The 27,823-nt window shown below is 47.3% G+C and overlaps 1 protein-coding gene across 1 annotated transcript; it reads right to left on the bottom strand.

Moving 5' to 3' along the window:
* Nucleotides 1-7,490: 7,490 nt before the first annotated feature.
* Nucleotides 7,491-26,959, bottom strand: SLC7A1 (solute carrier family 7 member 1; the record flags this gene model as incomplete). Its single annotated transcript, XM_082488581.1, has 11 exons — nt 7,491-7,600; nt 8,353-8,461; nt 10,859-11,007; nt 11,339-11,550; nt 13,289-13,391; nt 15,085-15,224; nt 16,041-16,263; nt 17,883-18,007; nt 19,906-20,080; nt 22,285-22,443; nt 26,590-26,959. The coding sequence occupies 11 exons, from the start codon at nt 26,957-26,959 to the stop codon at nt 7,491-7,493; spliced, it is 1,875 nt and encodes a 624-aa protein (XP_082344707.1).
* Between the last annotated feature and the right edge of the window lie 864 nt (nt 26,960-27,823).

Raw genomic sequence — 27,823 nt, 5'->3', positions numbered from 1 at the left:
AGTCTACAGTTGCTCTGAAGGGGTTCCAGAGACCGGCACTGCGGGTGGGTAACAGCCGTGGGATGGCTGGAGAGCCGGAGAGGTGGGAAAGCTGCGGGAAATCTCTGGTTTTCTACAGGAAAGCGCCATTTGGCGCTGTTGGGACAGCACCTCCCGCGGCCCGCGGCTCAGAGGGGTTATCTTGGCAGATGCACAGCAGCAAAGACCTGCGGTGGTGGCGGGCGGTGGGGAGGAAAGGAAAAACTGTCAAGTGCAAAATCAGGTATTTTACGTCTCTGCACTGATGGTGGTTGTGTCCCATGGACACGCTGAGGAGCCTCTGTACAGCTTCCCACGCAGCAGGAGGTCTGTGGTCCCGTTTACTATGTGGCTAATGATTACAGGAAGAGTTTGTATTATTTCAGTTATGATGTACAGATAAGTGTAATATATTCCTGATAATAAATACATGCGCCAGCGCACATATGGGCGGACGCATACGAACCAGTGTGTCCTGCAGTGTTTTCTGTATGTCTGTGCACACAGGAACTAGAATAAATGGAAAACAAAGCAAAACCCCATTAAAGGGTTACCCCGTTACGGTAAAGACCAAAGATGAACAGCCACTTGGTAGCACGGTTGGTCCGGGTGGGTTACCTGACTGTGGTTCGCATGCTATAAATTAGATCAAAAATCCCATGGATTCATTTTCTAAGGGTGCTTCGCGTACAGCTGAGGCTCCTGGGAGACCATAGAAAGTGGTCTGCAATGTTTTTATTAAGGTGTTGTGCTTCAGCACGCAGTAAAGGCAACATTTCTGCTGGTGGTTCAGGCACGGCAGCAAACATGCGCGCTCAGTAACGAGCTGGTCACCCACATTTCAACTCCCCCTTCCCCTCAACCTGCGCTCTCACTGAGGGCACACAGGTCCTCAGGCTTTGCCAGGAGGATTAAAAAGGCGCCAGGGCATGTCCCACCTCAGGAATGTGCCTAATAACGTCCTCGCGCAAGATTTCCCACCAGGTCCCTGGCTTGCTTAGCACAGCTAAGCTGTGAAGGACCAGGACTGGGAGGAGAAGGAAAGCAGCGTTTGCGGGGCCACTGCCTCGTTCATGGCAGGACACAGGAGCAGGCTGGAAAAGATGCAGGCGGTGGCAGGGGGCAGACAGACTCCTCCTGCCTGGTGGTTTCAGTGCTGTCCTGTAGACCCTACCCTGGAAAACCCCACCAGCACAACTCCTCGTTCATTACACAGTCCTCATTTCCCAAGACAACCAAGTTTTGCAATGCCAGCCAAATTTACACCACCTGGGCAAATTTTAGGCTAACTCTGCAGGTTCATGAAGTCCCACCTGATAACCTGAACTGGTACTACAAGACAGGGAGAGACTCACCTCGATGTCAGCAGCAACAAGCTGCTCGGCGCCAAGCACAGACCCCAGCCCGCAGCAAATTCCCCAAATTACGTATCGGCCCACCGGACTCAGGAGACCCCAAAGATGGGGGCAGAGTTAACATGAGCAGCTCCCAAAGCAAGTGCTCTCGTGCAGAGACTGGGACAGCCAGCGGACGTTGGAACAAGCTGGAAAACAGAGGCAGGCTCACAAATGAGGGTAAACAATAGGCATCATTTATTTGGGTATCAAGAAACATGTTTTAATGCTGTACCACATAATTACAAGTGAATTTCCAAATTCCAAAAGCATCGTTCAGGGGAGAAGTATTTACAGTGTCGCCAGGATAAAAAGTAGCTGCACACTCGCGCTGTGCTCTGGGGGCAAGGTTCACATTTTAAAACTTAAGGCTTTAATCGCTACATGAACACGGTAAAAAAAACCAAACCAAAACAAAACAAAAAAAATCAAACCAAAGACCAAACCAAAGATAAAAAAGATAAAAAATAGATTTGTTTGCAGAACAAGCATTAAAACTATTTATCACGCCCATAAGAAATTCTGAGAAATCATTAGGAAAATAGACCATCAAACAGACAACCGAAAGGTATTTACATTTTGCTTAATAATTAAAAAATAAAAATATACACTCTTCCATGGCTTCGGTCAGTAAATATCCCTTTACTGACATGACCCAAACTCACGCTAAGTTTGCTAACACATCGCCTCCGGGCTGCCGGTGGCTCCTCCTGCTCCTTACACCCAGCGCAGCTGGAAGGCACAACATGCTGCAAGGGAACCCTTTGCTTTCCACCGTTGTCCCGAAAACACGAGTCACTCTGCCAAAACCACTGCCCCGCGCGGCGTCGAAAGGGAGAGATGCCTCTCGCTGGCTGGAGCCTGCCCAGTCTCAGACGAACCTCCCGCCTCGGAGCGTGAGCCAGGAGCAAATACCCTGAGAAAAATCGAGGTCTGGCTCTTGCTAGCAGAGACGTTCCTGGATCATCTGGTGTCAGACACCCCAGGGGACCCCAGTTACAACCATTAACGTAGAGCATAAGGCAGCCCGGGGGGGTTTATGGGGAAGGCATCACTGCTGGAGTGGGAAATGAATGGTAACACATGAGGCGAGTGGCCGCGGGCAAAGCCACCACTGGCACTGGCAGGGCAGCTTTCCCTTCGGCTCGCTTTTGGGATGCACAAAAGGGCAGGTGGCTGCGAGGGCAGGGGGTTCCCTGCGTACATATAGATTTAGCCTTGAACAAGTGCAAATTTTTTGGTGAGGAGAAGGAAGAAACAGACACCACCCCCCCCCCACTAAAGTCAGACCAAGTGGATGTTGCAATGTTTTTAGAACGAGAGATGCTTTTTCTGCCAGAGGGAAGAGGCTTCCTTCGAGAGGGGAGGGTGTCGAGGGGCACATGTGCAAGGGAGGGACCGCATGGGAGCCTTCTGCCTGAGAACCAGCAGCATCCCTCCTCCTCCTCCCCTCCAGCCTGCCTGACCCGCACATCACCCTTCATTCCTTTGGGCAGATGACAGCAATGCTCACTTGTAGGTGGCTTTCGGCGGGGGGAATCCATTAGTATATAAAACGCAAACACCAAAGAAGTGGATTTTACGAAATATAAACATAACATCCTATCATATTGCTTTCTGGTCTCCCAGTGGGTAGGAATGGAGGCAGCAGGCAGTGACAGGCACCCTCTGTCCACTATGATGAACAGGAGCTTGTCTTCCTCCAGGCTGGCCGCAGGGTGAGCGTGCCCACGGCGAGCGCTGCCACCTAAAACCTCACCCTTCCAAAACCCCGGCGATAAACAGCAACACGTGGCCTCACCGGCGTGGTCCCCCGCAGCCCCCCTCTCTCCCGCTGCCGCCAAGCGCAAACGGCTCCGAACCAGCAGCGCTTCGCCTGCAGCGCAGCCTGGTCCCCGCCATGCCCAGACGGGGCTGGTGGGCATGGGGGGGGCAGCCCCGCACCCCCTCACACTGCAGAGCTGCCCGACACCCAGCACGGGCGCTCGCTGCCAGAACCAGCGGCAAAATTCCACCCCGAGGGATGGGAAAAGGGCAAAATGAAGGCGAAACGCAGCCGGTAATGATTTTCAGCGACATAAGAATGAAAGTCGTAAGCAAATAAGCAAAACCTAGCAATTTTTGCACACAAAAAAATCTTTTTTTTTTTGGGGGGGGGGGGAAGCTGTTTTGACAGCAATTTTCCATCGAGAAAGGCTGGCTGGTTATGTGTCCGGATTTGCTATATAACTGCAATGCTGCAGCCTCAGCACTGTGCACCTCCACACACCAGCAGTCCAACAAACCCTTCCAACAGCTTTTCCAGAGGGCTCCTCTCACACCAGCAGGCTGGGAGCAACCAAACACGCCAAAAATAAGGTCAGTCCTTCAGGCTAGAGCCCGCCGTGAAAGATCAGGCAAGCCATTTTTACTGTGTCTCTCAGCTTTGGCAGAAAAGGATCTATCCTCACACCGAGCAAAGGCATCGCTTCTCCATTCCCACCTCTTCATACAGCAAAATGCTCTGCGTCTGTACAAAATATTCTCACAATAAAATAATGACTGAACTATTTACAAAGAAAAGCTCAAATGAACGAAGGCATATCGTCCACGACAGCAAGGTTATAGCAGCAGTTGCATGTCTTCAAAGACACCTGGCTTGATCTATGTTACATGCAGACATCAGCAGGGAGGCAGAGGAGAAGGCAAAAAGAAATAAAATAATAAAAAACCCACCCATTTGGCAAAGTCCTTGACATTGCACTAGAAGAAGGCAGTCAAATTTGCCTTTCAGCTTACAAAAGGTACAAGCAAGGGGTGGATGCAGCCAGGAGGGGATGTGGCAGGAGTACGCAGCTATGTCAAACTCACCACCTCCCCACTGGTCCACTTCCTGGGTCAAGTCATGCAAAGAGGAGGCCAGGAGGTCCCCAGGTCCAGCTGGACACAGGGGAAGCAGGTAGACAGAGAGCCAGGGAGACACCTACACTTCCCTGTCACTGCGCAGGACTGCAGGCTCCCTCTGCCTCCTTGTATCTGGTGAGTGGCAAACAAACAGCAAGAGGGACAGCAGCACCCGCCACCAGGGAACCAATGGGTTGAAGAAGTCAAGGATGGAGGAGTGGGAGATGGGGCTAAGGATCCTCACCTCCACTAGGAAATTTGCGGCGGGTGGCTCTGGGGCTGGTACAGGCAATGGCACATTTAAATACCAAATCTGGTGACACAGGAAGGTTTTCCTACAAACCTTCTCAGAGAAAAGGCAACTGAAGAAAAATGACCCCCATCGGGACTTTCCCTTCTCCTACGTGCTGCTATTATATGCCACAAAAGCTGAAACAAAGTCATGGAATATAAATACCAGAACAGATCCCTAAGTAGACAATAAAAATAAGTTAACATTTATAAAAAAAAATTACATATAGCAAGAAATCTGCATATTTTAAAATAATTTTCTTTGGAAACACGCTTCCAGTCAGAATTCACCCCCACATGGTCATTGCTGAATGTCTTAATTGCTTAGAAGCTGGTACCCAAGGTAAGGAAAAACATCCTTACATTTTTTGGTACGATGGGAAACTTTGCTCCCTGCTGAGTTTACATCTTTCTCCCCCTCCCACCACATCGTCAGTGCTTTTTGGGAGGCTGTGGAGTGCGTAGAGCTTGTCCGCGTTTAAACAAAATAGACCACAACCTAGTGTCTTTCAGTTTCTATATCCTTCTCTCCCTGCTCGAGTAAGACATGCACTAGGAGCAAAAGCATGGCAGATGGTCAAGACCCAGCAACTGGAGCAGACCCTGGCTTCATTTTGTGGGGCTAATGGCACTCAAAATGCACCCTGAAACGCACCCAGGAGGCAATGCACACGTGGCCTTCACTTGCTCTAACTCCAACCCTGGCAAGAAGGGCCTCCCAGTGTACTAGGAGGCCAAGATTAAAACTCCACAGTGGACAGAAAGACTATAAAGTCTCTCTTGGACACCTGTGAGAGATGGTCCATGATCTGGCCGTGTAATCCAGGAGATGGTCTGGTTCCCCTTTCTGCTGCATCAGACACCTGGTGAGACCCTGGTCAAGTCATGCAGGGGTCTGTTCTTCAGTTCTGCTACTGAAAGATGGGGAAAAAAAAAACCATCCCTTTGTCAGTGAGAACCATGCTGACAAAGAGATTCCAGATTGTCTGGTGTTCAGAAGCAGTAGCATGGAGGACACCTAGGACAGCATCCACTCAGGTCAGGAGAGGGGATTTCTGCAGTATCTATTTGGGATGCCCCATCCCTGCAAGTGTTTGAGGTCAGGTTGGACAGGGCTTTGAGCAACCTGATCTAGTGGCAAGGAGACTAGACTAGACGATCTTCAAAGGTCCCTTCCAACCCAAACCATTCCATGATTATATGATTTGGTTTTCAACACAAGCTGAAGTGTGAATTTAAATCAGTAGCATACATGGGTATGGCCCACCTTCCTGAGGCTTTACAAGTCTTTTTTTGGGTAGTGAATTTGGCTGGGGAAAGCTACTAGAGAGAATTTAAAAAAAATAAAAAAAGTCATCTTACAGCAAAACCAAGGCTCCACCTGCAATTGCCAACCAAAGAGACCCTGGTCTCAATTCTGAATCTCCTACCTTTCATCACTTCAGCACTGGCACAGGCTGCCCAGGGAGGTTGTGGAGTCCCCTTCTCTGAAGATTTTCAAGACCCGTCTGGATGCAGTCCTGAGTAATGGGCTCTAGGCAATCCTGCTTTAGCAGGGGAGTTGGACTAGATGATCTCTAGAGGTCCCTTCCAACTCTGAAAACTCCGTGATTCCGTGATAACATCCAGGCTCTGCAGATGACCTCCAGCCCCAAAGGGAAAACTCCTCGCAGCAAGCCAGACCCTAGAGCTTAGCGGTGTTTTCTAAACTGCACGTTCTACTGGGACCACTGGGACCGAGGAGCCCCTGCTCACCCCCACAGCCCTCCCCTGGGCAGGGGGCAGACACCAGGCACTGCTCATGGATGAAGTTCAAGCCCCTGAGGAATCCTCCTGTGCTTCCCCTTCCCGAGACACAGATGTGCTCCACCTGCCAACACCAAACCAAAGTCTCACGGCCAAATCCTTTGCTAACACCATGCGTCCAGCACACAAAACTGATGCGGGGGGAGGAAAATAGGGCCCCACTTGTTGCCAGAGCTGGGCTAACTTCTGCTAGCCACCCCACCACTGCAGCCACACCACAGGTGATTCCCGAGGCAAAGAGGTAGGACAGCTCTTTGGAGACACCCGTTCTTTTCAAGCCATTCAAGTACTCGCAACAAAGAGTTTTACGGCTAAACCCGGCAATCCCTCTGCTCAGCCTATAGTCAGCAGAAACATCTGCTGGCGTTACCTGCGCACTGGCAAGTGAGCATTCACCCGACAAGCAGCAACCACAAACCCTCTCAACATTTCACAGCAGCGGCGCACTTTAAAGCATATGAGTATGTAGTTAAAAAAAAAAAAAAAAAGTTAAATACAACAAAACATATGAGACCTGATACTTTAAAGAATGCAAGCCTTGCAGGTGCTTTCTTAACCAGGTGAAAGCTGGTGTTTGGCAAGAGCCTTTTTTTGTGCGTACACGTGGGGTACAGCTCACATCGGGTGAAGGACGGATCTGGTCTAAGCCTGACAGTAGCACTGCAAAATCTGCTCCATGTATAATCAGGTAGAGTCTCTGTGGGGAAGGAATTCCCCGGGCTACTGAAAAGAAAGGCCTTTGTGAGGCCTGGTTTCATAGCAGCATTTAAGGTTAACTGGCACACAGAAGCAGTTTTCTTTCTACACACTGGAAGGGGGAAAAAAAAAAAAAAGGAGGGAAGAAGGGAAGCGCATAGCCCCAGATTAGCTGACAGTGTCGCCGGGAGTATGCCAGAGGTGTGGCTTTTTTCCTTGTGATCCCTTTAAACTGTGCTACTAAGCAAACTGCAAGCTGCAGCAACAGGGCTGGGGAGTCCCGCGTTACACTTCCTTATTCCTGCATTACTGATTAACCAGACGTGGCTTGGTTCAGGATCCCCACCGCAAAGCTCCCTTCACTGCAGCCATTCCCCTGTCGCCCGTAAGCCAAACATGCAGTCATTTACAGCTGTCCGAACCAGCGTCCGTGTTTCTCTCTGCATCTGCTGAGGCCGCATAGGTGGCTTCCACGCTGTGCCATATTCCATAGGTAAAGTAGATGATAAAACCTGCGGAAGCCAAAGGGAGAGGGCACCGTTAGCCCTGTAAAGAAACAGAAACCCCTACTCACACCGACCCACACAGGTGACACCAGGGATAAGATAAGCCCAGCCATCCTGACAGCTAGCTTCGAGCAGGCAGGCACTATCTTCCTTAGCAAAAAGCCATTAACGCAGGCATCGGTCTTTAAAAGACAATCTATCCAGGCCCCAAATGGCTGATTATAGAATAAACTTCTCACGCTTTTCAATGAGTTCACTGCAGTCCCTTCTGCAGAGAGCCTTCTCTCTCCATTTGTGTGCCTACAGCCTCCATCTCAGTACAACACATCCGCAACTGATGGTAATCTTACTTGTTTTCATTGTAACAAATTCCCTGGGCATTTCAGGCAATTCAGCCTTCTCCACACGGCTGTTGGGAGAACCTTGAGATGCAGCTCAGCTCCTTCAGCTCTAGAAGCACAAGCCCCACCACATGGACTCCACTTTAAGGCCAGCAAGAAACGTTGCTGACAAGAAACCATGCAACAAGACCCATAAGATGCTTCACGTGTTGTTGTTTTGTCCTCACAAAGGCTTCATGACCCTTGAATTTAAAATAAGGCTTGAGACACGCTGCCTAAATGTCTTCAGTTAAGTCACCAAGGTAGCCCAAGGATGATGAGAGCACAGAACCCCTCCCTGGTATGCTACGATAAATTTATGCTTAACAAAGTCTAGTAACTTTGAACATACGCAACTTTTTACTCTCTCAAACTCACCTATGAGCATCCAGACTGCAAACCGTATCCATGTGCCTACGTCTAGCTGCATCATAAGGTAAACATTCACAAAAATACTCACAACAGGAAGAAGAGGCAGAAGAGGTACCTGAAAAAGAAAGAGGGATACATTACATCCACGGGGCAGATCAACAGGCACGAACATCGCAGCCCTTGTAAATGGGACGTGATGGCTGTTACCAACACTTCAGTTGCCAGATCTGAGAAAAGGCAAGGTTAAACCAAAATGGAGGACATCCATCCACTGTGGGAGAGGGATGTGAACAATGGTGTTCACCTGTTTGAAGAATGGTTGTCCTTTTATGGTCTGGAAGGAGGCAAGAGGTAAATTTTAGCAGCAATACTAAACACTTGTGGAGGGAAGGAGAGAAGAGGAAAACCAAGGACTGCATCATGACAGGCACCTACTGAAGACCAGGAGAAGGTAAGGGGAATGTCTGAGGAGGGACCTGAGGAACTTCATCTAGCAGGTACCTAGGTAATTACACAATTTAGAGCAAATTATCCCAAAGCAGAAAAAAACCCCAGGAAACAGTGTAAGAGAGCATTGCAACTGTACCAAGAATGCCTTAATGATCTGAGATACAAAGAATGAGACAGTAAAGCCAAAACGCAAAAATCAGAATATAAAGAAATAGCACAGGCATGTAAATACAAAATCAGAAATTACAAATTAGAACAACAGGTTTGTGAATATGGTGAAACTAAGAGGAAAGTGAACTTTACTCCTAAGGAAAAAGGAGATTTACAAAAAGAAACAGGCTGAAATGTTGTAGGTCTTTCTTGATTTAAGCTTCACCAAAAAAAAAAATAATTTATGGTGAGCAGCTGTTCACATCATTAGAGAAAGGGGATGGACACACAAATTAGAAAATGGAAGAAAACAGAAGAAGAATATTTTTCTAAATTAGGCTTTGTCAAGTCAGTAGGGACAAATGAGATTTCCCTAGGGGGGTGAGTTATGTACCCAGAGATTGCAGAAGTGATCTCTGAACTATTAATAGGCATCTCTGAGAGCTCTTGCTAGGCCGGTAAGGTCTCTAAAGACGGGAGAAGGGAGACAAATTACCTATTAAAAAGACAGACAGAAAAACAACCGGGGGACAAACCAGTCAGCCTTGGATTCCCAGAGACTTTGGAGAAAAAAATCACTAGACAGTCAGGTTGTAAATGTCTAAAGGACAACAAGGAGATAAGAAACAGCCATTACAGATTTAGCAGTGACAGGTTCTATTCTTTTTTTCCCAGACAAGATAGTGGCTGAGGGGAACCAGAGGAGGTAAAATATCCTGATTGTAAGGCAAAGAAATCCCCTCAGAAGCAAGTTCAGAAAATACAGTCTAGATGACAGTTCCTAAGTTTTCTGCTCCTATACATTTCTGTGTCCACTTTTGGGACCGTAACCCCAACACGAGCTGCAAACACTACCTTGGGTAACTCTGGATTAAATTACTAAAATCAGAGAATTTACTGGAAAACTATAATTGAAGAGCAGCCAAAATGAGAGCAGTTTGGAGGATGGTATTAGATTCCAAAACTAATTTAATAAATTGGGGAAATAGCCTGAAATCAATACGATAAAACATGATTTGCAGGATTGTATTGGGGGAAAAAAAAAATCCCAGTGTTTGTTTAATACAGAAAGGATGGTGTGATTGGACAGGGCAGGAAAATGTCAGAGTTCTTCATACTTAAGGCTGTTAAAGAGAGAATGGTCAGTCCTGTGAAGACTAAGGGGTAAGTGGGGCACAAAAGTGCACTTTCTTAGAGCCTTTTAGTGCGTAACCCTTTGATCCTCACACACAAGCTTGCTTCATAGGTTCTCTCTCCTGTATCCACAATCTGACGTGGCCCTTCAAAACCATCCCTTTTCCCTCTGCTCTCTATTTCTTCCATATCCTGCCCCCAGATGCTGTCAAAAGTACTCTCCTGCCCTTCCCTTCTAGCCACATCTCTGCACCAGGTTCTGCCCTCCTCCTGGTTTCCAGCACCATTTACATTTCCTTCAAAGTCCTCTACTGTCACTTCTGACCTGACCACGCGTGGCTTCCTCTCCTGATTCCCTCCTCCAACCTCTCAGCTAACCCCTTCAGCTCCGCTTTCTGTGCCAAATCTGCTTGTGCCCACAGGACACTGCTGGGCAGCAGGCTTGCCACGCTTCTGCCATTCTGCGCTTTGCAGCAAAGCGCCTACACTGCCATTTGAGGTTAGACCCCAAGAGGAAACCACGCTCACTGAGCTGAGCTCTGGCGGGACATCCCTTTACGCAATGAGCGCAGACGACGAGAGTTTACAGCCACGCTAGCTGGAGAGCTCAAACCACCAGCTCTACTGGCAGCTCTGTATGGAAAAGTTCACATCGTGCCTGTATTCTTTGCATGTCCATTTGGCCAAGTCCCCCCTCCTTATATAGACCAACACGCGCTTCCTCCTCCAACCATGTCCCAAAGAGCTCTTTTCTAGCTACACCTCCCAGGACACGCACCTTAAAGGAGAGCTTGGTTTTGCTTTCAGGCTGTTTCCATATAATGAAGCTGACAAGAAGAACAAGGACGGCAGCAATAATCCATACAGCTTTTATCAGAATGCTTGGCTCAAGGGCAGTGAGGATACAGCTACCCACGATAAGGAAACCTGTGAACAGACACCAAAAGCTTACCAATTCTTTTTTTAGGAACAGGAAAAAAAAAAAAACAAAACAACAAACCCAAACCACAAGCAGGCAAAGCAGAACCTGAAAGCTCGGCAAACAAAACAGCAACACATGAAAAAGCTAATGGTAAGACATATGCCCTTCCCTCTATACATCCCCCCCATCTGTGGCTTTCTTTTCAAGTTATAAATTAATCTGTAGATCTTCAGTTATTTTGGCCATTACAAGAGCTCATCAAAATTACAGCGAGGTAAGCCTTCCCACCATGGTGAGTACAAGGACCTACCACCTGGCTCACTGCCCAGTGCTTACCAATAATAAAGGTTGAGATGTTCACCACCGAGCCAGAGAATTTGGAAGGGTCTGAATTTGGGGGACACAGTATGGCTTTGAAGGAACATTTCTCCTCTTCCTCTGGCAGAAATCCAGCCTGAGACTCACTGGTGCTTACAGACTCGTTGTTATCTGTCTCTTCTGTTGTCCTAGCCATCTGGTACGCTAAATTAGGCTGCTCTGGCTGATACCTGGGAAAAGGGAAACGAAACAAAGAGCATATTGGTTTGGTGCAGGGTACTGTTTGTTTGAAAGCCACGGCTGCACCCCAGATCACTACAGCACCAGAACAGGCCCACATAATCTCTACACCCTTGTGTTTCTGGGGGAAATCCAAGGAATAACATTGTCATAACATGAGCAAACACAGTCAGTTACTATCACCTACAGTTCGGTTACAATATTGGTGTTTTAAACTGAACAATGCTCTTCCATAAACCCTATCATCCGTGTCACCAAACCATAATCAAGTGATAGCAGTGAGGACTGGAGAAGAAAGCGGTAGGGGGACAGACAGACAGTCATAACCAGGCTGTTGGGTTATCTGTAGCAGTTCAGCTCTTGTGTTTCGGCGTGAAGGCAGCTGAACTAACAGCTCAGCAGATATCACACCCTGGCAGCTCCTGATTGCACCCTGCGGTGACATTTCTGGTGCCCCATCCTCCTCTATCCCTATCTTTTCGGCTCGTTTGCTTGCTGACATAAAGGAAGGAAGAAGTGAACAAAGAATGGTAATTTTTTTGTTGCACGTGTGGACAGCACTTCATTCAGCCGAGCCCTGATGCACAGCCACGTCGGTCTATCAAGACAAAAAACACTCTTCCAGTCTCAGTTCTCTTTTACAGAAAGTTTTGCGCTTGACTCTCTGCCATAAGCCTGACTAAACGAAAGGGCCATTCTGAAAGACACCTTAAAATTGTTCCTGTGGGGACATTTGCAACGAGAGCATTTGTGAAACACTGCACATTGAGAAATGCAGTGAAATCGTTGGCTGCAGCCACAGCAGTGTATTAGCGGCAGGACCTGACAGCTTTGGAAACAATTCAGCTGCTACTTCATTAGGCAGCCAACGGGGCAGCCAAATCAGTTGCCTGGGCTCCTACAAGACAGTGCGTCAGCTTTGCAAATCTGTGATGGGGACAATACTATACAACGGGTACAGCAGCCTGCAAAAATAAATTAAGAAGCCATTTACAGCTGTATGGAGAAGAGGGGACTGCAAAATGAGAGGAAAAGAAGGGCAAGGAAAATCACCAAGGATTTTCAAGGGGTAGGGTGGACAGCACAGGCAAAGAGCAACAGTATTACAGTACAGCGTTGGCCCTTCACCTGCTGCAAGACAGGTCTTAGTTCAGTACTTTTGCTGTGAGCAGGTAAAAAGCCTCCACCAGACTTTGAATAAGTCATTAAACACAAAGGTATTTTTCAGTAACACGATCTTCAAAGTACAGTCCTCATGGGTAGAGTGCTGCTGTCCATGAGGTGCCAAGCAATGAAGATACTCATTTTTCAGCTTAGGTTAGGGAAGCTGAGGGAGCTCAGCACTTCTAAAAGACATGCACTAAGGCACTGATCCTGCAAACACACGCTCAGCTTTTTTGCTGCTGCTAGACTTTGTCTTAAATCCTCTTTCAACAGTAAGACAACCTGAAACTATATCCCCAGTGGGAACAAGAGTGATGACAATGCAGGCATCCAGGACCACACATCTCAGCAGGAGTGGTACGGACCAAGGGTTACCTGAGTTCAGAGGACACCCTTGAAGATCCAACTAGCACAATCCCCTATGAGCTTAAAAAAAGTAGCTCTTCACATGCTTATAGCTGGAGATGTTCACAGTTTTACTGGATCCGTAGAAACTATACGGACATCTGATCGCTGTGTGGATTTCTGTCTGTGGTACAAGAGAGGCTGTTTCTACATCCTTACCTCAGTACCAACACGCAGGCTGCCACCAAGGAGTAAGCCAGGAGGGTCCCGATGGACATGAGATCCACAAGATCTTTCAAGTCGAAGAGAAATGCCATAACAGCTGTAGAAGGAGAGGAAGGTGAGAGAAGGAAGAAAAATTAGTAATACAGCAGAACATGCACATCTCAGGAGCGTTAACGACAATGCAGCACACCTGTGACTGTTGCTCAGGGCTCAGTAGGGAAGCTCAAGCTGTCCTGAGATGGGGAGAGGCAGGACTTGGTGCATGAATACCCCAAGCTTGGCGGCCTGTCCCAGCACAGCCTCACTAGCTGGAACCAGAGGAACCATTTACTACAATAAACACCAGCCTGTTTGTCTCATATGGGTATGTTCACCCAACTACCAGCAGTGAGCAGGCATTTAAGCCACAGCGTTGTTGCCAGAGTCAACAGCTGCAGCACCCCAGAGGCCACAATTATCTCCTGGAAGTAGCTAGAGGGCATGGTGGACAGGCAGCACCTCATTCTGGTGTCTCAGCTCAGCTGGGGCAAAACCAGGTTTGTGTATGCAATGGGACCAAGCATCAAGGTGAGCACCTTGAGTTAGCATGCCTCACCATGAGGGTTTCCAGAAAAAGATATAGACTACCATCCCTTAGGGATTGCCCTGCTTACACACCCTCACCAGGCAACCCCTGGTTGTACAGACCTTCAGAAGGAGAAGCAAGTAAGCGGAGGACAGACACCATAGTCAAACATTCAGATGATGCCACCGGTTGTGCGAGAGCTCGGGGATCGCAGAGTTGAGCCTGGCCCAACCTGTTCTCAATGTTCCACCTGGAGCCCAACCACCAACCCAACCTTTAAGCTCAGCTGATAAGCGCGGCCCCTGCAGCTTCGTGTGTGCTTTGGTCCTAGGTGCTACAGACCATTCTGAGGACATCTGAAGGGACTGCAAAGCATGCTTTTCTTACTTTATTTGCCTCTTTTTTCCCCAGTCTGGACCCGAGGCCACTTGAAGAGGAAGATGCAAGAGAAGCAGCTGTGAGGAGGCTCCGTGGGTCCCAGCAGCAGTAGCTGAGCCCTTTCACAGGAGCTCAGAGCCCACAGTGGCAGTCCAGCAGCAGCTCCCCACCAAAGGTGGCACGTTCTTGTGCTGACAGCTCATCCTGCATTTGCAGCAGAAGGTAAAGAGGAAGCAACAAGGCTCTCCTCTTTGCTAGGCATCACAAGGAAGGGGGAGGCTGCAAGAAGAGGGTAAGCCTCTCAGTCCTTGCTGTCTGAGAGGTTTAATTCCCATATTCCCGGGGGGCCGGAAAAGGGAAGGGGAGAATAGGACAGCTGCCAGCTGTGACTAACTGATTAACAAATGCTGGTGCCACAGGGGCCATCTGCCTGTCTCCGGCTGCTCTGGTGTCTTCTGCCGAGTTGCTACCCACAGGCAGTGCAGTGTCTTCAGCCAAGCCAGGCCAACAGCCACAAGGATGCTGGGGCACCACTGGCTGCCACTTTGCAGGGGGCTAATTATTTTTAAGGCCAGCGGAGCACCCGGGGAGTGGATGAAGGTAATACTTGGCATGAGACAGGATGGCAGCAATGAGCTCTGAGAAAAGAGGGACAGGCACACAGCGAGCTATTCATGCTCACCCAGCCCCTCCAGAGCATGTCCCGGAAAACTCAGGGCACCCTCTGGGATGTCGTGCTGTGCAATACATCCAATTAATAAGTGGGCTAGAGTCAGGCTGACTTATCTACCCCTAGGGCGAGCTTATGGCTCCTTTCCACACATTTGTGCAGGTCTTTGGATCTTACCTGCAACGGCACCTGATGTCACTGTTGCAATTATTGGAGTTTTTCTCTTCTCGTTGACTTTAGCCAAAAATTTAAAGAGAAGTCCATCTTCTGCCATGGCATAAATTATTCGAGGCATCGGAAACATAGAGCCAAGAAGACTAAGGACACAGAAGGGGGAAATAATCTACTTATATCACCTCCTGCTGGGCACAGGCACACAAATGAAAACAAGTTTATGGCAGTACAAACACAGAACAGGTGGCTTTCATTCACTTCAGCTTCTTCAAGGGCTCCCCCTGCACACCCATGTTGCTGATAGCTGGCAACTGAGGCACAGCTCTAAGGTTTTGGATACCTAAACTTAGCCATGGGGCATGAAAATAGCCCTACTTTCAGGTAGCAAAAGAGCTGTAACTTCTAGGAGCCTCTATGAGTTGCTCCCCTCATTGAATATATCTAAGTTGATCTGATACAACAGGCCTCCAGAATGCAGGAGAAGATGACATATTCTGCCTCCAGCCTGCCCTGCCTCCCATCCAGATGGCTGTCCTGCAGGCAACCTGCAGACAGACGGCCCTGGATACGGTAAGCCACATACATTCCAGAAGATGCGCCCTGAACTACCTCACACAAGTCTGCTCTCCACCCAGCAGGCCAGGATGTCTCGGGGGCAAACCGTGCTTGCACTGCAGAGTTACCTCCATGACTTAGTCACTCAATCCAGATTTATATTCCAGAGATGCACCTGCTGGGTCTGCTGCTAAGATGGGAGTTTCTGAAGTGATGCTGGTCATGTGCATCTCTGAAATTTACCACAAGGTGAAATCCTGAATAGCTCTGAATTTCATCCCTGGTCTCGGCTCCCTTGACCCAGGGGAACTCAGTGAAGGCAAAGCCCTGACATGCACCATTTTTTAAAGGAGCTGGAGATACGCGTTTGCTTTGAGATGCACAAAGTAAGAGTAGTGTCTCACCTGGTAGAAAGTGCACACAAGGAACCGACAGCCACTGCATAATTGGCTCCATCCCAACCCACGTATTTAAAGGCATTGGGTAAAGGGCTATTCGTATCCAGCTGGTAGTAAGGCATCATGAGCGTCAGGGCAGCTGACACACCAAAATAAGCCACAAAGCAGATGAGCAGAGATGCCACGATGCCAATAGGAATAGCCTTCTGAGGGTTTTTTACCTCCTCGCCTAGAAGAAAGAAATTGAAATATCAGCTGAACGATGAGCAAGAACTTTATCCCAACCTAGCGCATGCTGGCTGGGGCTTTCAAAGGCTTCATGGGCAGTGAGGTGCTGTTTGACCATGATGCTGCCAATGGTCTGCCCCATCCACTTAGCATACCACAGCCTGTTTGCTCCCACTTCTGCTGCTCCTTTCACTCCTTCTGACAAACATTTGTGGAGGCCTTGTAAACTCAAGCACAGAAACAATCTGGATTAAAAATGGTCCTATTCCCAAAAAAGATTATTTTTAAGTCCAATTACTTCTGCTATCCCACTGATGGTGAAGCCCCAAGAAGAGTTCAACGATCACAAATGACGAGACAAGAAATTGTTGTGCAGTTGTAGGGCAAGTACTTGGGTGACCATTTCAGTTAGTATCTCCACCAGAACTACTACACAGTGAACACGGCACCATAGATGCTCAGTTCCAGGCAAAAGCAGACTTCACACAGCATACATATGGAACTTTGAAAATGTCCCTTAAAAAAAGGAATCCCTCTAGTTTTAATGGAAAATTTTCGACAACCAATTTGGTATGAATGTGTAACAACAACAACAAAAAATCCTCAAAATTCAGGCACGGATTAATTGGGAAACAGCTTTGAGCCTTCCCTGTCCTACAAAGCTGCTCTTCTCTGAAAGCAAGAGATCCTGAGGTTTGGAGGATTTCAAGAGGATGAACTGATAAGCAGAGGCCCATACTCTTATAAGTCAAAGGCAGACGAGTGTGTTTGTCCTCCAAGGAGGAGGCCCTAAGGCTGGCTGGATTAATGGATCCAGCACTTCTCAAACTCCTTGGAACAAGAAGCAGTACTGCTTTATCTGTCTTTGTGATTATCTCCTCACTCTGCTCCAGCTTTGAAGTAACTCGGTTCTTGCCAAATGTGAAATTAAGGATAATCCTTCCTTCCTCCAGGGAATTGAGATTTTTCCTAGCCAGGAGAAATATGACAATGCTGATGGTTTCTTTCTCAGAAGGAGATCTCTGGACCTTTGGAGATAAATACTCCCCCTGAATTTGAGGCACAGCTTTAGGCTGCAGATGATTCCCCAGAGGCTCCCTCGTTCTCTGGCTGTTTAAATACTCCAAGCCAGTGGAGCTTCTTCAGCCGAAGGCACTGAATAATCCTACTCCAGAATGACCTGTTGATTAAAGCATCATCTGGAGCTAGGGGTCAAACTTCACCAGTCATACAAGGCATCTGAACCTGGGCCTTCCCTGTTTGCCTAATTGGTAAAGCTGGATGCGTTTTCTGTGGAGTCTGACCTGGTTAGTGTCATCAGAGACCATCCATGAGATTGGGCCCTGCAGGCAAAGAAGGGAGAAAGCTTGTTTTTTGAGTTATACGGCCTAGCTGCCTGCCACAGCAGCTAGAAGTCAACACTCAGAGCACCCAGGGACTTGGACATTGCACTTTGACTATTAGGAGCAGCTGAGCCAAAAGTCTATTTTGGGCTGAGGTTCAGATGGATGATGAATGCAGTGTCCTGAATTATTCATTATCTGTGCTGTGCAACATTACTGAAAGCCATTCTACCATCAACCCGGTCCATAAGCGGAATGAAGACATCTTCCCTCTTACCTGTAGTAGCAATACAGTCAAATCCCACGAAAGCATAAAAACACGTGGCTGCCCCTGAGAGGACTCCTTTCCATCCATAGGGCATAAACCCTCCAACACCGTAGAGCTTTTCTTCCTGCGTTTGACTAAAAGGCACGGCACTGGGTTAGATGTCATCCTGCCTAGGTGGGAGTAACAAAACTATTCACACAGTTCATAACAAAATCCAAAGTTGGAGTTTGAAGGAACACGCTCTCCCTTTCACACACTTGCATACAAATACCAGGCAAAATGCTAAGCCCTATCCACTGCTGAGCTTTGGACTGGCCTGCAACAGCCTGGGGAATGCACAGAATAAAAATGGTTCATGGTTTGTTCCCACCACCTGTTTTTGGGGACGGATAAAAACGTCTTGGCTAAGACAGGGAGAAAATAGCATCTATATTAAAATTCCTCTCCTAATTATTACTGCATGTGTGTAGATACACATACTCATTTAAACATAAGCTTTTGAAAAAGCACAACATAATTCTGAAAGCTGAAGCCTGAGAAACGTGTAAACCATCCACTTTTCACCTAAGATGGGCTCAGATAAAGTGCAGGTGAGCAGACATCAGAGAGCAATGCAGGGTGCTATGACTGTCTAAAATTCGCCCAGTCCTCATTCTCAACTTCAAAATTCCCTGTGCCGAGCTCGTATCCAAACCATGTTTGCGACCCTGAGGGAAGAAAGGAGCCCAAAGCCCTGACACACCAAATGCTTTACTGAGTCTCAGCCAAAGTTCATTAAAGTCAACAGACAGACCCATACCGATCCCAGTGCGCTCTGGATGAGGACCCCAGATCCATGTGCCCGTGTTGAGTCATGTATAACATACCCTTTAGTGTAAGTGACTTAGTTCATTTTTTCATGAAGAAGTCTTTGTAAAGATGAATTAAGGCAATTAAATTAAAGTAAATCCCAAATCTGCAAGTCTTATCAGGTGTAAGCATCTGAACTCTCTCATAGAAGCTCTGTTGAGACTTAGATGAAAACTGGCCTGTTACTTACAGAAATAGCACAACCCAAACATGGATTACTCTGGATATAACGATAAAATAAAGCAAACCCCAGGCAGATTTTACAAAAATACTAAGTGCTATGGGTCAAACAGCTACAGTTACACTTCGAAGCTCTTGCACGGGAATAGCAGTAGGGTAGGAGGGAGGACCCTTCCTACAGAAGCAATTTGTTCGCAGCAGGCTGAATTTTGCAGAGGCTCAATAAGCAGCTTTTACACAAACCAAACTTGACCCATGCAGTATTTATGAATCTCTCCAGTTTTTGCCAGGCTGTGCCTCCTTGCAGGCCAGCATAAAGGCTTTAGATAGCAAGCCAGGACCGAGCTGATGTACGTAGAGATATTTAAAGGCCCTCATTCTGTGTTGTACAGTCTCAAGCGAAAATGAACAGCCTTGTATCACTGGCAACCCTCATAAGCTCTTTAATTTTAATCTTGTATAGGAAGACAGGATTTTGGCCAAGCAGCAAAATGTTATTAAAAATGGATTTGTGATATGCTTGCACCAATGCTTTAAAATAATCTGCAACTTGGCTTCATTTTACTGAGGCATTTGGGACAAGGTCTCCAAAAGGTACAATGGTGCCTCAACAATATTGCCCAAGTGTCCAAAGAAGTGAGAGCGCTACACTTGGTCACGGCATCATACAGGCACCACAGCCAGTCTGGTCTAGCCTTGAGTAGTAAGTTGTCTGAAAAGCTCTTTTCTGTCAAATTTGGATGATGTATTGGTCATGAGGCTTGAAATGGTCAGTTCTGCAGCAGGGCCCACATTGACACAGCCTACCTCCTATCAGTTTCAGCTCATCAGCACAGCCTGCTTTCAGCAAACAGCCACCAAAACCAGCTTTGCTTGCAAGGTGTTTGGCAAAGGAGAGAGCCATCCCATTCACTGGTTTTCTAAATCACTCCACAAACCTCCCTTTAAACTTGCCATTGAAAATGCATCAATTTCAGAGCCGAGAAGAAAAGATCCAACCTACTTGGCTCCATAAATGCTGTCGCTGGTGTTGTAAATGTCCTGTTCAGTCAGCTGCCAGTTTTTAATAGACCCTTTCACGAAGCCAGAGACCATGACGAACCCGAGGACAAGGATGTTGATGCAGGTGAACACTTTGTTCACCAGGGCAGATTCCTTCACGCCAAAAATTAAAAGCCCTGGGGAAAAAAATAGGCAGTCAGGTATTTTGCCACCAGAAGCAGGCGCTGGGGGGGCTTGCAGAGGTAGCCCAGCACTTTTCATGCTGTGCTCTGCCCAACTTACCACACCTCATTTCTCCACAAAGCCAAGTAGCTCAGGTAGGTCAGGATTAACTCACTCAGAATGAGGACGAGGACTCCAGCCCAGACGTTACCATTGTGGGATGTGACACAGCTTCCCACCCACCATGCCCATTTGGCATGTTATCCTGGTAAAGTGCTTTGCTAACACAGATAAGTTGCTTCCAGCACTTTCAACAGCAGCTCTGCTCACCTCAGGGTGCTATGCTGTACCACCTAGACACAGCCTCAAACTCCACCCAGCACCCCAGGTGGTTTTTCATGAAGGAACATTGTCTTAGAGGTCTTGGCTACAGGCAGAAGTTATGAACATTCAACTTTCCTTGGAAGCAGGGGAAAACGTGAGCAGGGACTGAATCCAGGAGGACAGCTATGTCTAGTGTTGAAGACCCAGAAGAAGGTGGCATCTTGGGAATCTTGCTCCCATTTCAATCAGCAGGAGCTTTGCCAGCAAGTTCAACAAGAGCAGAATTTCAGCTTGTGGTCTTAAGAGCATCCATCTGAAGAGCACGTTTACAGGCTTTGGCAACCAGAGTCTCGCTGAGGTGTAGCTCGGCCTCGCAGAATGACAAGCTCTGGTAACTTGTGTTTGCTCTTCAGGTGCCTGATTTTCAAGAACCCAAACCTTTAACCCAAATCTAAGGTGGCAGCTGAGGGAGAAGGTAAAAAACTTCACACGGGCCTGAAGGAGAAGAGGAGCACAACAGGGTGTCCTTACTGCTACTCCAAGGCACTTCTAGGACAGGGGAGCACCCTGTGCACTCACCTTTCGTTCTTTTAAAATAGAAAATAGCTAAAACAGCCACATCAGGGAAGTGTGCAAGAAAACTGCATGCCTGCCCAGGAAAACTTGTAAGAAATCTGATACTCCAGATGGTGCAAGCAGAAACAAACTTGTAGCGCTTATATTTGGGACTAAAGCTGCTCATTCAGCAGCTTTATGTAGAAAAAAAACGGTTTGCTTTTTTATTAACATCCAGGGAATTTGCTCCATGCAGGGGAATAAAGCCATTGGTAACCTGTATCATTTTACACCTTGGTAGTGCTAAGGTGAGGAGTCCTAAAATATGTAAATTATATCTGAGTTGAAAGACCAGGTTCTAATTTGAAACTAGAGCAATTCGTATCATATACAGATGAGCAAAGATGAAAATCTTCTCTCCCATTCAGATGTAGTCAGTGCTAGATCCAAATGCAAACCCAGATGCCAAAGCATGCCTTGCTTCTGAAGCCGGTCCCCATGAGCACAGCTCATGCTGTGAGACAGCTGTCCTGATCAGAGTGGGAAATGTCGGGATAACCTTGTTGGGGGTGACACTGAAGCTTCTGCGTTCTGGAAACCACAGAGGGGTACATGAGAAGCATAATTTTTTTCTTTTTTTTTTTTACTTGCCTAAACTTGGCAATGCTTTGCAAGATCTAGTTGGAGTAGAGGTAAAAGTTCAGAAGGATTTTAATTTTACCAATTTTCGAGACTTTTCCAAATTTTGATCAAGACCTTGGCACAGTTTTAGAAAAAAAAAGAGGACCTGACTGTATATCACACATTTATTTCTCTGGAGCATTCACTGCTGCAAACTGAAGCCCATATATATTTAAAAAAAACCCAAAACAGTAGCATATGAGACTGCTACTGAGTCCCATCACTTTTTTCTCATTTTTCTGGCTCAAGGCACCAAAAATTGGCAGATTATCAAAGGGGGAATAAGGTTGATAAAGCAACAGAATGAAATTCTTATGTAATAGGATTTGTGGCGGGAAGGATTAAACTTCCATACCTGACTGAGGATAACAAGTCATCTTTTCTTTTCTTCCTTATATAAAATTTGACTGAAGGTTTTAAAAGCGGCTCAAAAAATATCGAGAATGTTCCCCTTTAATTAAAAATCTTATAACCAGGCTATGCCTCGTGCTAACTCCACAGCAGCTATATAGGTCAATCCAACACTTGTAGCAAAGAAAGGGTCTTTAATATGTTGTCCAAAATAAATCAGGACTTTGTGCCTATTCCAAAAGCAAACAATGAAATTACAGTAGAAGGAGGTCCAATCCAAGGCTCAGAAACCTCTCCAAGGTTTTACCTGTTAGGATGATGATTATCACCACGGCAAAGATGTCTGGGTATTTCGCTAGCACTCCAGGAGCATCCATCGTCATATATTTTTTACAAAATTCTTCAATGTGCTGGCCTATGATTTCATCAAACGTCGCGCTCCAAGCCCTGGCCACACTTGAGGTTCCTGCCAGAGGACAGACAGGACACAGATAATCCTTCACAGTTGGCACACGTTCCAAACAGGGGGCACCTTGCATGGCTTTTGGCCGTAGAGGGCCTCAAAGCAACCTTGCATGTGCTTCCCAGGTGCTGGGAGGAGCCTTTCCGCTGCAGATCCAGCCCACAGCTTGTGTTCATGCCTGGCATCTGCTTTGATGGTGACACACACAGGTGGTGGGTCTCAGACTCATGCTCAGCTGACAAGATAAAAAAATCCTTAAAGTGGTTTGGCTTAGTTAATCTCGGCTTTGCCTTAAGATACAGCCTAGGCTAACCTTTTCCTTATGCCCTAAGCAGCCTGAACTTCCCCCAAACCTGGTAATTTCTGCTACTAGAGAGATCTGAGTCCCTTCTCATACCAGCAGATGTCCCTGGCAGCCCCAGCTGGGTGACTGCAGCCCAGCCAGGAGGACCTTACAGAAGCCAGCCGGCCTCCAGCAGCACCACGGTGGAGCACCAGAGCCTGGACCGCAACACCCGCTCAGCTCTGTAAGCTCTGCACTCCAGCAACATGCAGGTCTTCTCTGACCTCCGGTGCTAGAACATCCGAGCAGGATAAAGGCTCAGATATAATTTACAGGTTATCTAAGTGTAAGTCAGCCTATTGCAGGATGTTGGTGATGATCCCAGCAAGCAGCACAACTCCTGCCTGCAGCAGGTGCTTAGACTTCCCCTCTCCGGGACTGCCGTTTGCTGCAGTTCTTGAGAGCACCAAGCCACAACAGCTCGCTGGGGGGTCTCAGGATAACCAAGTCTGGGTTAACCAAGGATAACCAAGACACTGTCTGGGCCAGAAGAGTCATTTCAGAGAACTGAAATAGTTACAACAAAGAGCTACCATCAAACAGTAACAGCATTGTGTAAAAAAAGTAGGTTTAGGTAATAGCCAACTTCTCCCTCTCCTGCATTAAAGTGGTTATCGTTATACTACCGATGTCTTATACAGTACACTATATATAACAGCACCTAATTGCATGATACAATTACTATTGTACATAATCACCTAGTTAAAAAAAGAGGTTGGATCAGTTTTGGTTTGCAGAGCAGTTCCTCAGGGGACGCCGTCAGTGCCCCCTTCTACCTTGAACAGTTTGTCCTGACACACTCACCTGTGGGCGGCTGCTCAGGTCCCAACGCCGGCACCTGCGGTCGTGTCAAACAACGTCCCTGCTCACCCGCAGCTAAACCCTCTGCAGCTGGGAGCACCCACCACCCCAATCCAGCATTGCGACAGTATTAAAATAAGCTGCAGAACAGACCTGTTTGGAGACTCTTCTGTTCACTGAGACAGCAAAGCGCCCAGCATAAATGCTTTTAAAGAGGTGGGACACCAGTGCCATCAATTTCATCTTGAAGAACTACAAAAGTTATTCTATACCACATTACAATTTTTCAGCGTAACTTTGGCACAATTTGAGGGAAGAGATTATTTCTTTAGTGCTATTTTGTTTGTCCTGGCTCTAATATTCCATGTTCTAGGACAGGAACAACCAGCTCCTGCATGTGCTATATTAGATGCCAGTTGCTTGGATGCCAGTTCCATGTAACCATCAGCCGTTTATCCCGAACTCTCTGTAACTAACAGCCCTGAGGGAGCAGGGGGAATCTGACATTCTTCCAACATAGCAGACACCTGGATAATATCTTACTGTTGCTAGAGAGCACGGTGCAAAAGCATTCGGCTCATATCCAGGAGGATTTACTAGTCCTGGGTCAGCATAACCTTGCCAGATGGATCTGGCTCCTGCCCGCAGCGCACAGCTCCCAGGAGAGCTGCTGAGCTCCGGCACAGGGCTCGCTGCAGGAACAGGCGCAGGCTCAGAGGTCACTGCCTGCCCCAGGAAAACGCCCGCAGCAGCTACTCTCCAGGGATGCTGTTACTCATCACATTGCCAGCTCCCACCAGCTTCCAGTTCCTGAAATACTTCCCCACAATCTGGCACGGTTCCCCAAACCCACATCATCCCAGAAGAAAGTTCACACCAGATCCTGGACATCCTCTTCCTTCTGTCTACACCACGACCAACCACTTGAACGCCCATTTTTGCTCCTCACCCACCTCCAAGACACCACACACCATTCCTACCCCAAGCCAAATCACTTCAATTAATTACAAGCTGTTGGCCACCCATCCCAGGACTCCAGGATTTCTTTTTCCACCCCCACAACACTTTCTGAAGAGATGTCTGAGAACCTCAGCGTGAACACTCCAGTTGGCCAAGCCCGTTTACAGATGCAAGCTCCTACCATCCCACCTGGTTTCGGTAGCACAACTTGGCATTTTCTGCAGCACGACTGAGAAAAAAAATTGGCTTTCTGCCCCTCTCAACCCCCGGCTCTGAACTGCAGCATGTGCCTGCCAAGGTATCTTTCTTCTCCACACCCCCAAAGCTGCTGGGAGTTGTCCTTGCTCACAAGAGGGGCAATTAGCCTGGGGAGAAAGGCTGGGTAAGATAGAGAGACCTGCTGTAGCTCATATCCTCCCCCAGTTGTTTTTCCTGCTCAGCCACCCTTCCTCCCAAATTATGAGGAAGCCAGTTGCAAATACGCAGTTTTGTCACAGGTCTGAATTAAAAGTAACAAAGTTGTGTTTGAACACATTCATGGATAATATGTACTTATTTTTTTTTTTACTGAGTTTTCTGCCTTGTGATAATACACTGAGCAGCCAACTCTGAAATATAAACTGAGGCAGTCGTTCAAAAGCCATTATGAGAGGACAAAAAACAATAAAAATCTCAGAAATACCAGCCTCACCCCAGATCCTGGGATTGTAACTTTCAGTATGCAAATCTTTTCATCATGCATTTGCAGAATCAGGTTCTGGGACAGCATCCACGGCTATGTCAGTCATTTTGGTGGTCCAGTATCATCGTGGGAAGGGCCACAAAACTAACTAGATGAGGAGCATGGAGGAGACAATTTATCATTACTTTTCGGGAACAGAAGACAAATCACCGAGAAGTCTGTTCAATTTTTCTACATGTAGCCTAAGCAGAGTCCATATTAGAAGTCTGGAGGAAATTATATGCTTACTTTTTTTTAAAACTATTTTTATCTCCTTCTTGCAGTGAACCTGATTCATACAAGAACCGCAGGACTCAGATTTCCTAAGGAGATGAGTTTAATTGACTCTGGCTTTTCATCCTCTCATTTCTTATTAAAAAAATAAATAAATAAAAGGAGGAGGAAAAGGTTTCAGGTAGCACACAGAGCAGAGCCAGCATGATCTCAGACAAGCAGCTGCTGCGTCACTATATCGTTCTTGATATGATCTTACCCTGCCCAGCACCATGGGAACTAATCTCCAAGGTAACACTTTACACACCCATAAAATGCATTTTTTTAAAAAAACCCTTCCCCTTAATAATTTAGCAAAACATCAGTTTTCATTTTAACTAGTAAATCTTCGCTCTCAACTGGCAAGCTGGTTGCAGCCTTAATTACAGGCATGATGACAAGCAGCATGCCCAGAATGTGCCTGAAAAGATGCGAATCCTTAATTAGCAAAGTGCAGCTTAGTTTTAATGTATCAGCTGAGTTGTACATCGCATGATCTGAGCTTAATCCAAGGCTTCTCCTAGTGGGAGTCAAGGGCTTAGAAGGGATTTGGTTTGGACATTTCAGAGAATGTGAACCTGCAGATCACCCTAAACTTAATCCTGCAGCCATTCACGAGACAAAAGTCTGATTTCCAGGTATTTTAAACAGGTCTCAAGGGACCAGGAATTAATCCTTGATGAGCTGCTGTGTAAAAGCATCCTTCTGTCAGCAGCTTCTTTCTCAGCAGAGGGAACACCCTTTTGCTCCCTGACAAGTGTGCAGCAGCCAGGGGATGCCAAAGGGATGATGTGGAGATCCAGAGGAAGTCACACCAACAATAATCCAGCTTCAGGACAAACCCTCAGCCTACAGCACACCACTCACCTCGCCGACTGACAGGAGCCACCAACAACGCACCCCATAGACAAGTCCCGAAATCCTAGGTGAGCACAAAGAGTGCAGCATCTATTTTTTAACAGTAACGAAGGCACCCAAACAAGGCTGATCTTACAAACCAGGCAGCCACCCTGGACTAAAGCTAGGGTCTCGCAGTGCCCCCCATACTTACCGATAACATAGGAGAGGATTAAATTCCACCCTGTGATGAAGGCCCACAGCTCGCCCACAGTCACGTAGCTGTAGAGATATGCTGATCCAGTCTTAGGAACTCGAGCACCGAATTCTCCATAGCAGAGTCCGGCCAGCACTGAAGCCAAGGCAGCAATCAAGAAGGAGATAACGATGGCAGGTCCCGCGTTTTCCCGTGCCACGGCTCCAGCCAGTACGTAGACACCTGCACCCAAAGTGCTGCCTACACCCAGAGCCACTAAGTCAAATGTGTTGAGGCATCGCGAGAGCCGACTGTCTTCACGAGTGCAGTCCACATTTTTCCGGCGGAGAAGCTGGTTTCCAAAATTGATAATTTTCTGACACTCCATCTTTGTCTTTGGGCCTGCAAGAAAGATGCAGCCATTATTCCCTGGACCAGGATACCCCCCAAAACAGCATCACTGCACAGGTACGCTGCTACAGCCCTGTTACATTTCAACAAATGAATCTTCCCACCTTCTACCTTTTTACATGGCAAAATGTCTCCTTTGGCATTTTACCTATGCTTACCACAGAGAATTAAGACAGACATTTTGTGCCTCCTACTGCCAGTCACGCTGCAAAGCCGACACCATCCTGGCAGAGATGTGGCACTCCACCCCAGCTCCCACCCCACCCCACAACCACCCAGTCCACAGACAAGCAGTCAAGCCAAAAACAAAAAGCCCATCTTTCAGATTTCAGAGCAGTTTTCCTTGGCTGGAAAATAAGAGAAGAGACAGATATACAGATAGAGAGATGTACTTACCTGTATTTTTTAAGTCTCAGGGTGAATTACAAACTGAGCAGTACATCCCAGAATAAGGCAGCACACGTGCTACTCTCCCTAGAGCACATCACGACCACGTGCCACAGTCAGTGACACCATTTGCAGCCAAACAGATCTGCTGGGACATTTCCCCTCTCTAAGCTCCAGCCACAGGCAGCAGCACAGGCTGCTGTTGCCTACAACTGTCCAGGCTGAAACAGATATAATTTAGGAAAAAGGACACACAGAATCGAGTTTTCTTTAACTTGGATACGCTGAGGCAAAGGCTCAAGCTATTTTGCATCTGCAACAACTGAAGTGAGAGCGCAGTGGGGCTCCCCAAATGTCCCTGTCCCACCCAGGACATAAGCACTGCAGGACAGGGGTGTTTAATGAAAGCGTGGGTCAGGGTTTCCAGCCACGGTCCCATTTCAGCAACTGCACT

This window comes from Vanellus vanellus, assembly GCF_965231255.1.
Source record: "Vanellus vanellus genome assembly, chromosome: 1".
NCBI classification, from domain to species: domain Eukaryota; kingdom Metazoa; phylum Chordata; class Aves; order Charadriiformes; family Charadriidae; genus Vanellus; species Vanellus vanellus.
This window is presented reverse-complemented; position numbering and strand designations above follow the sequence as displayed.